The sequence below is a fragment of the Phyllobates terribilis genome, unplaced genomic scaffold, assembly GCF_046119375.1.
Source record: "Phyllobates terribilis strain yellow unplaced genomic scaffold, ASM4611937v1 Scaffold_3__8_contigs__length_932513732, whole genome shotgun sequence".
NCBI lineage: Eukaryota > Metazoa > Chordata > Amphibia > Anura > Dendrobatidae > Phyllobates > Phyllobates terribilis.
In genome coordinates, this window is record NW_027362763.1 from 433,338,839 (window position 1) to 433,354,758 (window position 15,920).

General features: G+C 40.7%; 1 protein-coding gene across 1 annotated transcript in view; it reads right to left on the reverse strand.

The window, feature by feature from the left end:
* The window catches only part of MDN1 (midasin AAA ATPase 1), a 253,888-nt gene that overhangs the window by 207,011 nt on the left and 30,957 nt on the right, over positions 1 to 15,920 (reverse strand). The window contains exons 3-10 of the mRNA XM_073675707.1: positions 12,492 to 12,716; positions 9,831 to 9,938; positions 9,577 to 9,754; positions 8,459 to 8,671; positions 6,722 to 6,853; positions 6,336 to 6,439; positions 4,392 to 4,509; positions 846 to 1,036 (exon numbers count right to left, since the gene is read on the reverse strand). Of these exons, the coding sequence (XP_073531808.1) occupies positions 846 to 1,036; positions 4,392 to 4,509; positions 6,336 to 6,439; positions 6,722 to 6,853; positions 8,459 to 8,671; positions 9,577 to 9,754; positions 9,831 to 9,938; positions 12,492 to 12,716 (1,269 nt within the window). The remainder of the gene's footprint in view (positions 1 to 845; positions 1,037 to 4,391; positions 4,510 to 6,335; positions 6,440 to 6,721; positions 6,854 to 8,458; positions 8,672 to 9,576; positions 9,755 to 9,830; positions 9,939 to 12,491; positions 12,717 to 15,920) is intronic.

Genomic DNA, 15,920 nt, shown 5'->3' on the forward strand with positions numbered 1-15,920 from the left:
CAGCGTCTGACAGGCCGGAAGGAGGCGTCTCAGCTCCTGCCATCTTGGGACCGGGGGTTACCATGGAGACCATCAACACAACGCGATCGCATCGTGTTGTCCTAATGGAAGGAGACAGGGAGCTCACTCCCTATGCGATGCCCTGCGATGTCGCTGTCACTATTGACAGTGGCATCACAGGGGGTAAACACCCACACCGATCCTGGGCGCTGGTGCAGAGTGTCAGCTCTCACAGAGCCGACACGCGCCCTCGATCGAGGCAGTGCTCACCGTGAGCCCGCACGATTACTTTGCGGCAATGCAGCTCCAGCAGAGTGGTATACATAAGGCGCATGTCGCGAAGGGGTTAAGAATAGCTCACCTTAAATTATTCAAAACCTGCAGTCAGGAAATTTGTCAACCCGTCAGGTATTTCACAGGGATGAAAGGAATGAAAAATTACATTTTTTTTTTTCACTAACACATTGCTAACATCCTAACAGGTCACCATAGCTGGCAGTCTCCAAAGTCATTGCTTGGCCTCAGGTTGCCATGACAACCAATGGAACTACACTATTGCACCGAGTGGTGCCAATAAGGTAAAAAAGGAGGCCCCTTCCCTTGTTAACCATTTAGATGCCACTTTCACTCTTGACAGTAACATCTAGGAGGTTACAACACAGATTGTGGCTGATGCAGAAGGGTGTCCGCTATAGTATACAGCGAACACCTGCTGCACTTTTGTCTATCGGTGGGGAGGTGCTATTCTTACATTCCTTCAATCAGTAAAAAGGCACATTGGGGTCAGTAAAGGTTAAAATATTGCATTGACGCAAGACGCCTGAGTACAAATATAATGGAACTACCGTAATGATAATCCTCTGCCTTCAAGACTGGGTCTTTTGTCTACAATTTTCAGGTCTTCAGTAGCAGGCATCTTCTCTGTATCAGTGCTGTCAATTGGCACAGTTTGGTGCTTATCTCCTGTAAGTTGGATGTAGATGTCAAGCAATCGGTCTAGCACAAGGTCCAAATTGGGGTACAGTTGTTGAAGAACCTGTAAAGAAGTTATTTGAGGATAAGTAAATAATATTTACATGAAAACACTAACAGAATATACAGTACAGACCAAAAGTTTGGACACACCTTCTCATTTAAAAGATTTTTCTGCATTTTCATGATTATGAAAATTGTACATTCACACTGAAGGCATCAAAACTATGAATTAACACATGTGGAATTATATACTTAACAAAAAAAGTGTGAAACAGCTGAAAATATGTCTTATATTCTAGGTTCTTCAAAGTAGGAACCTTTTGCTTTGATGACTGCTTTGCACACTCTTGGCATTCTCTTGATGAGCTTCAAGAGGTTGTCACCGGAAATGGTTTTCACTTCACAGGTGTGCCCTGTCAGGTTTAATAAGAGGGATTTCTTGCCTTATAAATGGGGTTGGGGCCATCAGTTGTGTTGTGCAGAAGTCTGGTGGATACACAGCTAATAGTCCTACTGAATAGACTGTTAGAATTTGTATTATGGCAAGAAAAAAGCAGCTAAGTAAAGAAAAACGAGTGGCCATCATTACTTTAAGAAATGAAGGTCAGTCAGTCTGAAAAATTGGGCAAACTTTGAAAGTGTCCCCAAGTGCAGTTGCAAAAACCATCAAGCGCTACAAAGAAACTGGCTCACATGAGGACCGCCCCAAGAAAGGAAGACGAAGAGTCACCTTTGCTTCTGAGGATAAGTTTATCCGAGTCACCAGCCTCAGAATTCGCAGGTTAACTGCAGCTCAGATTAGAGACCAGGTCAATGCCACACAGAGTTCTAGCAGCAGACACATCTCTACAACAACTGTTAAGAGGAGACTTTGTGCAGCAGGCCTTCATGGTAAAATAGCTGCTAGGAAACCACTGCTAAGGACAGGCAACAAGCAGAAGAGACTTGTTTGGGCTAAAGAACACAAGGAATGGACATTAGACCAGTGGAAATCTGTGCTTTGGTCTGAGGAGTCCAAATTTGAGATCTTTGGTTCCAACTACCGTGTCTTTGTGCAACGCAGAAAAGGTGAACTGATGGACTGTACATGCCTGGTTCCCACCGTGAAGCATGGAGGAGGAGGAGGTGTGATGGTGTGGGGGTGCTTTGCTGGTGACACTGTTGGGGATTTATTCAAAATTGAAGGCATACTGAACCAGCATGGCTACCACAGCATCTTGCAGCGGCATGCTATTCCATCCGGTTTGCGTTTAGTTGGACCATCATTTATTTTTCAACAGGACAATGACCCCAAACACACCTCCAGGCTGTGTAAGGGCTATTTGACCAAGAAGGAGAGTGATGGGGAGCTACGCCAGATGACCTGGCCTCCACAGTCACCAGACCTGAACCCAATCGAGATGGTTTGGGGTGAGCTAGACCACAGAGTAAAGGCAAAAGGGCCAACAAGTGCTAAGCATCTCTGGGAACTCCTTCAAGATCGTTGGAAGACCATTTCCGGTAACTACCTCTTGAAGTTCATCAAGAGAATGTCAAGAGTGTGCAAAGCAGTCATCAAAGCAAAAAGGTGGCTACTTTGGAGAACCTAGAATATAAGACATATTTTCAGTAGTTTCACACTTTTTTTGTTAAGTATATAATTCCACATGTGTTAATTCATAGTTTTGATGCCTTCAGTGTGAATGTACAATTTTCATAGTAATGAAAATACAGAAAAATCTTTAAATGAGAAGGTGTGTCCAAACTTTTGGTCTGTACTGTATATATAAATTTACTATAAAATAACGATTTTTTTTATTCTCTATGACCAACTGAGGCTAACACAAAACAGAAACGTCCTAATAAAACTAACCAATTAGATTTCAGCCAAGTGTACCATGCTTCTATTATTGTGAGGCCTCCTTCACACACACACCTAGCCTTGGCATTCTTTATGATGTTAGTGTCCACGTGTTTTAATGCAGCTTTTTTTCTGGCAGGTGTAGAGACACTACAATAAAACACTAGGATGCATACTGGGGCAGCTGTCCTCTAGTCTTTAGAACTGCCCCTGTGTATAAACTCGTGACCAACTGAGGCTCTGAATGGGGGCTGACTGATCAAGGAGTGGGAGGATGGTTAGTAATAAGGTTCTGCACACAAGGAGCAGTGGTTATGATAATGGGGGTGGCAGGGGAGTATGATCTAGAATAGCGAAAGTGACTATGTATTGACACACTATTAAGGTGCAATTTCTGAGTCTGTCAAACTAACAAATAAAAACGTCCGGGAAAGATAAATGAACATCACAAGTAAAGGTAACTTTGAAAAATGTTTATTAATGTATGTTAGAAAATTGTATAGTTTTGCATGATCTGTTCTTTCTGAAAATAAATAAAGTAGACATCCTCTAACCGTTAAAGAGGCTCTCCAGCCTTAAGGTACAAGTCTGCAGTCACTATATGCGACTGCAGACTTGTGAATCCTCACTGCACAAGCACTGCATGCTGTGAGGAGTCTCCTGTGCCAGCGCCAGTAGCGGGCGGTCATGTTACTGCAAGCATGTGATTTCCTTACTTCCGGCCACATTCTAACTAGAGGATTCCTGCCTCGCTGAATACACTTGCATTGAGCTAGGCTGCACCCATCTAGTTGGCATGTGACCACATGCCCGCTGCTCACAGCGCAGGCACTGGAGAATCCTCACAGCGCACAATGACTGCAGACATGTACCCTAAAGCTGGACCACCCCTTTAAGCACAGCCATCTTTCACTGTAAGACTAGCAAAACTGTTCTCTGGGAAGCATATTTTTTTCCCAAAAATTCATTCAATACACTGGAAACAAATCCATTATGTAATGTGACTAACAGTGCAGATTTGAAACTCTGCACCATGACAATTAGGATATCAGCATGGATTTCACCTCTGAAGGGAAAAAAAAGGGGTGAGAAATGCATAGCAAATCCACAGCTTTTCTAAAAGGAAATTGTCAGTAGTATTAAGCACTAATTTTCCGCTGTGGAAATTTCACAGATCGGGCACCTGAGAACATACTCTGGGAGAGCTCCCATCACCATTATGTGGCTGCCTACTGTAAGAAAATGATAGGCAACCAGATAAAAACTTACAAAAAAAAAATATTCAAATTAATAAAGAAAACTGCCTCAAAAGCAGTGATTCTCAACTCCAGTCATGGCCCTCTAACAGGTCATGCTTTCAGCACTTCCATAATACTGCACAAGTGATGGCATTATTAGCAAGCCATCAGAAGCTGCTACTGGTTTTCGCTATAGGAATTGCACCAATCATGGTTGGGGGACCTTGAGGAAACCTGTGCCTGCTACTAAAATACAGACTTGACTGTTTACAATTTAAAGCATTAGAAAGGAATATTATGCATCTTGACACTTTCACAGTAACTCATTTCTACAGTACCTCTCTCAGCTCACTGCGGTTCATGTTGTCAAGATGTATTTTTGTCCAATACTTGTCAAGCAATGAAGCGTGGCTGTTCTGTGGTCTGTACCATGATCCAGAACTGGAAGTAAGTAACCTGGAACAAAATAAGTTAGCATTTTCTTAAGGCAGTTCCTTTGCGGTTTTCTTTAACTCACTTAGGCAAGGTACAAATGAAAACCAAGAGCAGAGAACTACAGCCACTGTTTTCTACTGTATTAAAGTACTTAAAGAGGACTTGTCAACAAGTGAAAACTAGGCCACTTAGCTCTTATTACATTTTAGCTGTTCGCCTCAATATGACAATTATTTTTTATTTTTAAATCCCCTATCCCCAAGCAAGTCGCAAGAAGTCCAACTGTGTCAGATTTTTTGGGACTTCCTTGTCGCAATAGCCCAGTGGTCGCTATGTAACCCCATTCACTTGTATTGAGCTGCGATATCTAGCGAACTTTGGTAGTGGAGCAGGTAGAGGCCAAAGTTCCCGTTTAACCCCCAAAAATAAAATACTCAGGGGGGCAGCAGGAATAAAGTAAGAGCAAAAAGTGGCCACTACTTTTGACTTGGTGACCGGTCCTCTTTAAGTCTATACTTAATAGATCCACGAACCGAACATATTTGATTGTAAAATAGGAACCATGACATCTATAATATAACGGTAGATGTGTCCATCTGTCCGAAGCCTCTATAGACTGCGCTAGCACGCAGTCTGGCCAGATACTGAAGAAAACATCAGCCGTTATAGGTGAGAGGGAGGAGGACGAGGATGAAGGACTGTGGTGCCGGAGATTGCGGTATACGGAAGCGTTGACGGCCATCTCTGGCGCCATTTTATTGAAGACAAATTTGCAGTGTGCAAATTTGTCTTCAACAAAATGGCATCGGAGATCGTGCTATGCGCAGGCGCCACACTCCTCCTCCAGACTCGCCAGAGATCGAGGACACGCTGCAAGGAAGAGAGGAAAAATGTGAGTACGAGTGTTTTTTGTATGGATGGGGGCAGAACAAATACCAGGATGGGGGCAGCACATAACAGGATGGGGGAGCAGGATGTGGGCGCACATAACAGGATGGGAGACCATATACCAATAAAATGCTTGCCACCCGGGCATAGAACGGGTTTAATAGCTAGTTAAATATATAGAAGGACACATCCACCACATATATAACGGTGGATGTGTCCTTCTGTCCAAAACCGCCTGCGCAGTGTGGCACCAGTCCGCACGTGCGCATACCGAACTACAGCGCCATATTATTGAAGACACTGTGTATGTGAATTTGCAGACACAGGGCCATTAACAAAATGGTGCCCAAGTGTATTGCAGTGCACGAACTTGCCGGGTCTGTGCGCTGCAATAGACGCTGTCGGCCAATCAGAGGCCAGCAGCTGACATCAGTGTGCACGTGACTAGGTGCATGGCAGTGACGTCATGCACCCCCATCGCTTGGATGCTGAAGTCAGCTGCTGGCTTCAGAAGACAACACGCTGCAGGGGAGCGGAGGAAAGGTGAGTAGGAGCATTTTTTTTTTTTGCTTTTTTTTTTATACCAGGATGGGGTACATATACAAGGATATGGGGGGCATATGCCAGGATGGGGGAGGCATATACCAGGACATATACAAGGATGAGGGGGGGGGAAGGGGTATATACAAGTATGAGGGGGGGGGAGGGGTATATACAAGTATGAGGGGGGGGGGGAAGGGGTATATACAAGTATGAGGGGGGGGGGGGGGGGGGAGAGCATATGCCAGGATGGGGGGAGGGGGGAGAAGCATATGCCAGGATGCAGGGGAAGCATATGCCAGGATGGGGTGGGTTTATTCATTATATTTGAAGTCTGGCGTAAAATTAAAAATGTACCAATAAAAATGCGTAGAACTTGTTTACTAGCTAGTATAAAATAACAAGCATTGATTTCTAACCTTCTGGTAGCAAATAGCTGAAAACCTGGAGACACTTTGATGCAGTCACCTCTTCCAGGAATAAGAAGCTGGCCATTTTCCAAAACAGAGATTAACACCGATATCTGTGAGAACAAATGAGAAATACACAACAGAAGCTGGTACCAGTGTTGTAGAGCTATGGTAAAGGAACAAAGTTTTTGAAACACATAACCCACCTACAAAGTTTCAAGAGAAACACAGCAGAGTAACAACGCACATGCTGTTATATGACAACACATTTGTAGCCATAAATCATTTTTGTTTTGCCCAGAACAATTCATTTTTAGTACTGCAGAACATATTCAAAACAAATAGGGAACACAATTAAGTTTTTAGCCAATATTATATGAAAGATATTTCCTTACCACGTCAAGTGGTGCATAATCAATGTCCTCTAACAAAATCCAGTGGCCATTGGCAACAGCTTGTGTTAAAGTTCCCGGCTGCCACACAAACTCTCCTGGTATATCGGTGCAGCGATACATCCCAAGCAACATCTATGGAGGGGGGGGGGGGGGGAGAAAAGAATAAAATGATATACTATGGGCTTATGTTATCTTAAATAGCTGAGGTTTGCTGACTTGTCTACAGTGCAAAGACAAGAATCACAAAAATGTGTCCAATGCTAAAGTGTGTTCGTGCAGACATTACATCAAGATTAATATGGAAAAGGTAACTATACAAGTAGCTAGGTAATTTAAGGGGTGTGAAGAGGATTTACTTATAATATTCAACAACTGCATAGATAGAGGATTTACTACAATATAACTTTTTATTTTTTAAGATTGGCATGATGCAAGCAAAGCAGGACACTTTTGCGTTCTTTCAGGTTGATGAAATCCAATTGTCAGACTTTACGAGTACAAAGGAAGATTCTGTCAGTGTCCACCCTAAGCAGCAGTGAATAATATGATGTGGACCCTTCCTATCGGTGTTCCTTTATTAGCAATGTGGTACAAGCCAGAGTTTTCTACTATAATAATTGCAGCAATAATAATACATTTTATTTCTATTGCACCAACATTTTTCGCAGCTGTGGAGAGGGGACAAGTACAGACAATAGAAGACATTACAGGATAAAACAATTTAACATTTACCAAGAGGAGAGAGGTCCCTGCACACAAGCTTACAATCTACAAGAAAATAGGGGTGACAGATGGTAAAAAGTGCTTGTCGTGTATGATCCAGCCATCAACATAATAAATAGGGATATTCAAGTAAAGCTACATGAACCGTTCGTTAAGTACCTGTGCAAATACAGATACAAATGAAATATGGAGCATTTTAAATATTTGTAATAACATTTATTTAGATTTCTAGAGCTGGCTATCTTTTTTTTTTTTTTTTTTTGACACTACATAAAATAGGGTGACTAAAGTCCTGTTTTGGTACTTCATGTCCAGATAGAGGGCAAATTACATCAGCATGCAATTCACCACTGTCCACGAGGTGTGCCCATAAGTGCCTGACAGGTGAGGGTCCACAGCCACACCTTTGAGTATTATGGGTCCCACAACTTTAAGGCTATGTTCACATGTTCAGTGATCATTCATTAGAACCGATCCCAGCAGCAATTCGTCGACAAGAAAGTTGTGCAGTCAAAACTTTTTTCTCCGTTTTTAAAAAACTGATTTCAGCTGGATCCGTGTCTAACACTGAAGTATTTTAACATTGAAGATTTTGCTTACTGGAGGTGGAAAATTAAATATTTAGCCTATACTACTGGACATGCGAACTTTCAAGTAATCATCTGTTTGAAACGGATCCAGTAAGCAAAAAACAGATCCAATTCAAATGGGAAAACAATGGATGGCTAATTAACGGATCTGTTTTCCATAGACTTCAATGTTAAAAAAACAGATCGGGCTGATATCAGTTTTTTAAAAATGGACAAATAAGTTGTGTCTGCACAATTTTTTTGCCAACAGATTGCTGCTGGATCCGTTCTAACAGATGATTACTGGACATGCAAACATAGCCTATGATTGCCAAATTAGCGGCACTCTGACCTTTACAGAGACAGATGTTCAAAACAATGTTTTATTTCTTCATCATTAATGGAGCCCGATTACCCAACACTTCCCATTACCAATACTCCTTACCTTGCTGTCAGTCTGATCTCCAAGCTGAACCTTCAATAAATCAGGAGCTTTGAAGCGTCCTGTAACCCGGGCCAAGTGCTCCACCAGAGCAGTTTTCCCACATCCTATGGGACCTTCCAAAAGTACAGCATTCTGATAGGAGACTGCATGAGCAAGACTCTGGAGACTTCTACAAGTTGTTTCCACCAACACAAGCTGATTACTGTTAATTTCCTGTAACAGAACAACCAAACATATAGGTTAAAAAAAAAAAGAATTACATATCGTAGGTTGGAAAATGTTCTACAGTGTTTGAGTGTGTACACATGTAAGTATACACATTCCTCACAATCATGGCGCACAGAGAATTTTAAAGAAATAGCTTTATCGATTACTTTTATATTCACATTTAAAAATGCTTTAAACTTACATTTTACAATGAGAAAAAAAAATAAAAAATGTTATGTTTTTTTTAACATGATTGAATTTTAGCAAATACTCCAGTACAGGGCATAGAGATTACAGAAATTGTCTTTGATTCCTGGCACTGCATGTGAACTGGAGACTTGCTACCATATTGCATCCAGAAATGAAAGCCAATTACGCGGGTTTCTAGGAGTAAAACATCTTGTGATCAATATACCAAAAATGAATAGTCTCCAAAGCACAACTTAAAAAAAAAACAAAAACATTTGAATCCATTTTCTACCAATCCAAATTTATGATACAGATAAGTCTTAAACGCTATTTTCTGATGAAAAATCTAGATTCCAGTGTTAAAGGGTGTTATCCCACACCTCTCACTTCTGCATCAGGCAGGGAGAGATGCCTGCGATGTGGTGGCAATGGAAGCATGCCAGGTCTATATTTAAGCATCTTGTTTATCGTATATGAAAGATACCTGATGGCATGCAGAAGACGTGCAGATACCTAGAAATAGTCAGTCAGCACCACACCACCAGTGACTTTCATCTAAATGCAAACGTGAGGGGTGCTGGAGAACGCCTTTAGAACAAATGACGTTACAACTGCTTTGAAGTTTATATTTTAACTGTAGAGTTAATTAAAATTCTTAGATACTGCTTTGATCTGCAGCATTTCCAAGTGATCCACTTGTCACATAGATATGCAATAATTACCTGTATTTTTTTCGGAAGTGTTATTCCACAAATAGGTACAACATTTGAACACAAATCACCAGACACAATTTGGCCTTGTGTGTATTGTTGGGTTCCATCTTTATGCCACAGAGAATTTTCCGGATTGGTTAAAAGAAGTCCCTGTTCTACGTTTTGGCCATGAAGTTCGTCTAGCAATCTGAAATAAAAATCGCTGTCAGAGAGGTAGTCTTAAGAAATTCTAATATGAGTAATGAAGTCAAAGAGGTACGTACTGAAGTTTGAAATTTATCAATTCATCTATACCAAACAACTTCTTCAGAAAGGTCTGTCTGTTCTCATCTGACATACAAGTTACCAGAGCCAAGCAATGAGACGTGTACCTAAGAAAAAACAATTCATAGGTTTATTATTGATACTTCATGCAATAAAAGTATTTGTATCATAATGGTTAGTCCATACACACTAGATATGTTGTAAATATTGTGATTTCTGCAAGTTAAGTGTAACTGTCATTTTATGAAAGTTCTATATCATAGGGGCTGCAGAGGATTTCTGATTAAGAGTCCAGGTCTTGAGACCCCCACCAATAGGTCAAAATACCACTAAAGTGCATGAGCTAAGCACACAGAGCAGTGTACTGACTCTATAGCAAGTCTATGGGTCTGTACACAGTTTGTGCGAGTGCACACCCAGAGACTTACAACTGAACCCACACACCACTGTGTGCGCACAACTCAAGCAGTAGCTGCAAACTTCAGAGCTGTGTTATGACCCGTCTACGCAGGTTCAGATCCTGAAACCCTCATAGATCAAAAACAATATGCAGTGCCTCTCATATATTATAAACATAATTATAAAACGTAAGAAATCCATTCACAGACAGCAACTCCGATATTCAAGTTTTTCTAAGTAACTCATTTTAAAGCAGATCTGTTATTGGATTTGATCATACAAACTACCGACGTCATTAAATCAATCTCATAGACTTAATGAGATTGATAGACTTAAACCGGAGACACACTAGCACATGGCATCCGATGCAAGAGCATCGGATGTTATATGCGAAGGACACTCGGCTCCTGCTCTGCTGTGAGTGTCAGCAGAGTGTCAGTGCTCTGTTCCTCTCGCATGTGAAAATTGGACCAGAGGTGAAGAGGAGATGGAGAAAGTAATTTCTCCATCTCCTCTGCTGCTGGCGTCGGCGGGAATCGCACTGCACTCGGGTGATATTTTAGTGTGAAGTGCGATGGTTCACAAGCACCCATAAACTTAGATGGGTGTGTGTGATCCGAATTCCGCATGCAATCGCAGCATGCTGTGCTTTTTTCTTTCTGTCCGATCGCAATTCGATCACAGCAGGAAAAAAAAAACGCCACTGAGAACACAAGCACAATATTAAATTATTTTAATCGGATTAAATTTTTAATCGGATTGCATTTGCTGGATTTAATCGCAAGTGGGAAGGAGCCTTTACTTTGTAAATCCATGTCAGAATGGCTATATAATCATTTCTAAAAATGTATACTAAATCTCTATCTACTAAGCCATATTAAAAGCTCCTCAGTGACCCTACCGCTGCCGAGATCACACACTGCTCAATACAAGCTGCAGCGTCAGTCAGGCTGGGTGAGCAGCCACTGAACACTAGGACATATGAGCTCTCACTCTTTAGTGAAACTTAAAGAATGCTACTTTCATTTTTAAGCTTATGCAGTCATTCTGATAAGGATGTTCAAAGTAAGTACAACAGCTTCATCAGAACTAATAGATCATTTTGCATGTAGTTTGTATAGAGAGTACTGTAAAACAACCACGTTAAAGGGGTTTTTCCACCAACAAAGTACATTTTAATCAACAGATCTTGGAACAAACATAAGTTACACAATTGAAGGAGTTTTAAAAAAATGTTCCTGTGCTGAGATAATCTTATAAATGTGCCCCTGCTGTGTCCTGTGTAATGGCTGTGTCTGACTGTACAGGAACATGGTCTGATTATACCACATCTCCTGGGCAGGGGAGGAAGCAAAAGACAATACAGACATTACAGCAGGGGATCACAGCTGATTCTTTATGAGAAGTAATACATTTTGCTGCCTATTTTTAATCAATGTTTTATCTCAAAGACAGAATCAGCTGTCTATATACTCTTTTGCTTCCCCCTCTGCCCAGGAGCTGTGGTATGATCAGACCATGTCCCTGTACAGTCATACACAGCCATTACACAGTACACAGCAGGGGCACATTTATAAGATTATCCCAGCACAGGAACATTTTATTTAAACACATCCAATTGTGGAAGTCATTATTATTCCAAGATCTATTGATTAAAATTTACTTTGTTCAAGGGAAAACCCCTTTAAGGGCTCATGCAGACGTCCATGAAACTCTGTCTGAGCACAGACAGTAATGCACAGAATGTTCTGGGGTCTCCCTACCCAAATGAGAAATGAGACAAGACATATCAGGCTGTGAAGTTCAGGTCGGGAGACCCGCGAATAGTCCATGCATTGCGATCCAGGCTCGGACATCTGCATGAGCCCTAAGTATGCATTTTAAGATCAAAATGTTAAGACAGACACATTCTGTCAGAGAGTTGGTAATTTTAACCTTGAAAAACTGCGGATAGCAACAGACTGGATACCTGGAAAGTTGTTTAAACTCAAACTGTTGTACACGTTTTTAACATCAGCAAAACAGAGGAGACGTTTTAATAACCCTCATGCCACGATTGTAAAGTGACCCAAAGGAGGTGCTCATGTCCAGTGCCATGGGCGCCCTGCACAGTACACCTCATTTCAAGTGACAGCTCTAGCATACATCCAGGAGACTACTACAGCTGTCACAGCAGAGGGTGTACATATTTTCTGCAATTCATGGGCATAGTATCATTTATATCTGTTTATATATTTTTTTTTAAATAAAAGTCAACACACCATCGAACAGCTAGATCATGACTCTTCAGCAAAGGCAAACAGACACTCCAGTCCCACTTTTCGTTGAAGGAAAGCTCATCTTGTAGCAGAAATCGGTAGGCTGCTTCCATCAGGTCTCGCAGTTTCATTCGTCTGCGTCCATAACGAACTATGCTGGAGTCACAGGTCTCCAAAAATAGTCTATTGAATACCGGAGGAGCACTCTGAAAATACCTAAGTGCAAACCTGTCCGGAGAAAAATGAAAGAGAAATAAATGAGAATAAATCCGAACAAAACAACTGACTCCTATGCAAATGAGCTAAATCGTTCACCTTTATAGGGTCGTAACAGATGCATTTTAGTGTTCGTATTACAACTCAACGACATCCAAGTCATTCAGCCAAACTGACATTAAAGTGCAATGCTGAATTAACCTCAGTTTAGGTGAAACATGTGAGGGAGGAGCAGGGGTGCGTAGTGGCAGCTGCGTCCTATGGTCTGCTCCATGCTTGAGTATGTTATCTTTTTAGTTTTGTTTTTAATTAAACATTTGATTACCCATTTTAGACCACGCATTTTTTTAAATTCTAATGAGAAGCCTGTCCAAAAAGTGCCTGATTTAAAAACACTGCACTTTCACCACTTGGGTTACTGAACCCAGAAAAAGCCTTAAAAAAATAAAATTATTGCACTACATAAAAAAAAAAAAAAAGTTTCAGGACCAAAAACTTTTTTTAAATTTTGACTGGATGGACACCAAGATTAACCAAAAAAAAAAATAGAAAACAAAAAAATAAAAAAAAAATAAAAAAATCAAAATCAGCAGCATGAATGCATTACAGGTTTACCCTGGCAAATTTACTTATTTTGCTTCTAATGAAAAATAAAGCAACTTTGTAAATGGTCTTGATGAAATTATTTGCTACCGTTTCTTATTTATGACACCAATGTAGACCCAAGTGTCTCCACGGTAACAGACAACAAATAGTTGTAGTCTGATCCAGCAGTCAGCCCCTCTGTTCATCAATTTCTATTGCTTTATACTTGGTCATCTAGGAAAAGTACGAGACAAATAAAAGCCTGCATGACTTTTTTTGTTTATTTGCTTTATTTTTCATTTTAGATGCATTCCAGTACATTGCTTTTATACAGCAAGTTCCTCTTGGTGGATCAGTTCACTATCCAGAGTTGTTCAAAACAAACTCATGTCACCCACGGTATGAGCTAAGTGACTGCAGCAATCCAGCAAGTGCTATATCCTCTTCTTTCTTAAGCATAGCTCCATACATGTGGTAACGGCTTTGGCACAGATAGAGCAATTAAAGTCTGTGACGCTGCACACTTGTGCATATTTTCTCTGTGGACCGGCGTCCGCTGAAAACTCACAGACATTTCCATTTTTTTTAGAATGAAAATTCTACACAAAAGTCTATGGGTCTTTAAAATCATGAACACTACATGTATGCCATTTGTGTGCTGTCCTGTTTATTACAATTTTATGTGTAGAAGCAGTATTACTTTTTTTATGGAATGAGGGGGTGCGTATGAGAAGAATCATTGTTGCTAAAAACAGGAACAATGACCAACCAATGAGGAAAATCTGATCCAGCACACTGATGAAAACTGAATGGGGGAAAAAAAAAACAACCAAGGTATACAGTACAGACCAAAAGTTTAGACACACCTTCTCATTTAAAGAAATTTCTGTATTTTCTTGACTATGAAAATTGTACATTCACACTGAAGGCATCAAAACTATGAATTAACACATGTGGAATTATATACTTAACAAAAAAGTGTGAAACAACTGAAAATATGTCTTATATTCTAGATTCTTCAAAGTAGCCACCTTTTGCTTTGATGACTGCTTTGCACATTCATGGCATTCTCTTGATGAGCTTCAAGAGGTAGTCACCGGAAATGGTTTTCACTTCACAGGTGTGCCCTGTCAGGTTTAACCCCTTTACAACCCAAGGTGGTTTGCACGTTAATGACCGGGCCAATTTTTACAATTCTGGCCACTGTCACTTTATGAGGTAATTACTCTGGAACGCTTCAACGGATCCCCCTGATTCTGAGATTGTTTTTTCGTGACATATTGTACTTCGTGATTGTGGTAAAATTTCTTTGATATCACTTGCGTTTATTTGTGAAAAAAATGGAAATTTGGCGAAAATTTTGCAATTTTCAAAATTTTAATTTTTATGCCCTTAAATCAGAGAGATGTCACACAAAATAGTTAATAAATAATATTTCCCACATGTCTACTTTACATCAGCACAATTTTGGAACCAATTTTTTTTTATTTGGGAGCTAAGGGTTAAAAGTTGACCAGCGATTTCTCATTTTTCCAACAAAATTTACAAAACCATTTTTTTAGGGACCACGTCATATTTAAAGTCACTTTGAGGGGTCTTTAAGACAGAAAATACCCCAAAGTGACACCGTTCTAAAAACTGCACCCCTCAAGGTGCTCAAAACCACATTCAAGAACTTTATTAACCCTTCAGGTGCTTCACAGGAATTTTTGGAATGTGGAAAAAAAAAATTAACATTTAACTTTTTTCACAAAAATGTTACTTTAGACCCAATTTTTTTTATTTTCGCAGGGGTAACAGGAAAAAATGGACCCCAAAATTTGTTGTGCAATTTCTCCTGAGTAAGCAGATACCCCATAAGTGGGGGAAAACCACTGTTTGGGCACACGGCAGGGTTCGGAAGGGAAGGAGCGCCATTAGACTTTTTGAATGTAAAATTTGCTTGAATAATTAGAGGACGCCATGTTGCATTTGGGGAGCCCCTGATATGCCTAAACAGTGGAAACCCCCCACAAGTGACACCATTTTGGAAACTAGACCCCTCAGGGAACTTATCTAGATGTGTGGTGACCATCTTGAACCCCCAAGTCCTTTACAGAAGTTTATAACATGGAGCCGTGAAAATAAAAAAAATCAAACTTTTTCCACAAAAATGATGTTTTAGCCCCAATTTTTTTATTTTCACAAGGGTAAGAGGAGAAAATGGACCCCAAAAACTTTTGTGCATTTCTCCTGAGTACGCCAGTACCCCATATGTGGGGAAAATACAGTGTTTGGGCGCACGGCAAAGTTCAGAAGGGAAGGAGCACTGTGTGACTTTTTGAATGCAAAATCGGCTGGAATCGAGAGCGGATGCCATGTCGCGTTTGGAGAGCCCCTGATGTGCCTAAATAGTTGAAACCCCCCACAAGTGACCCCATTTTGGAAACTACACCTCTCAAGGATTTTATCAAGGGGTATAGTTAACATTTTGAACCCAGAGGTACAACACAGAATTTGAGGACATTAGGTCATCATATTGAATAAGTTGTCATTAGTCTTGAGCGCAAGTGCTCGCTACTTGAGTTTGCATCGGGTACTCAGGTATGCACCATGTATCACGGGTGCTCAAGTGAAATGCTCGAGTCTCCG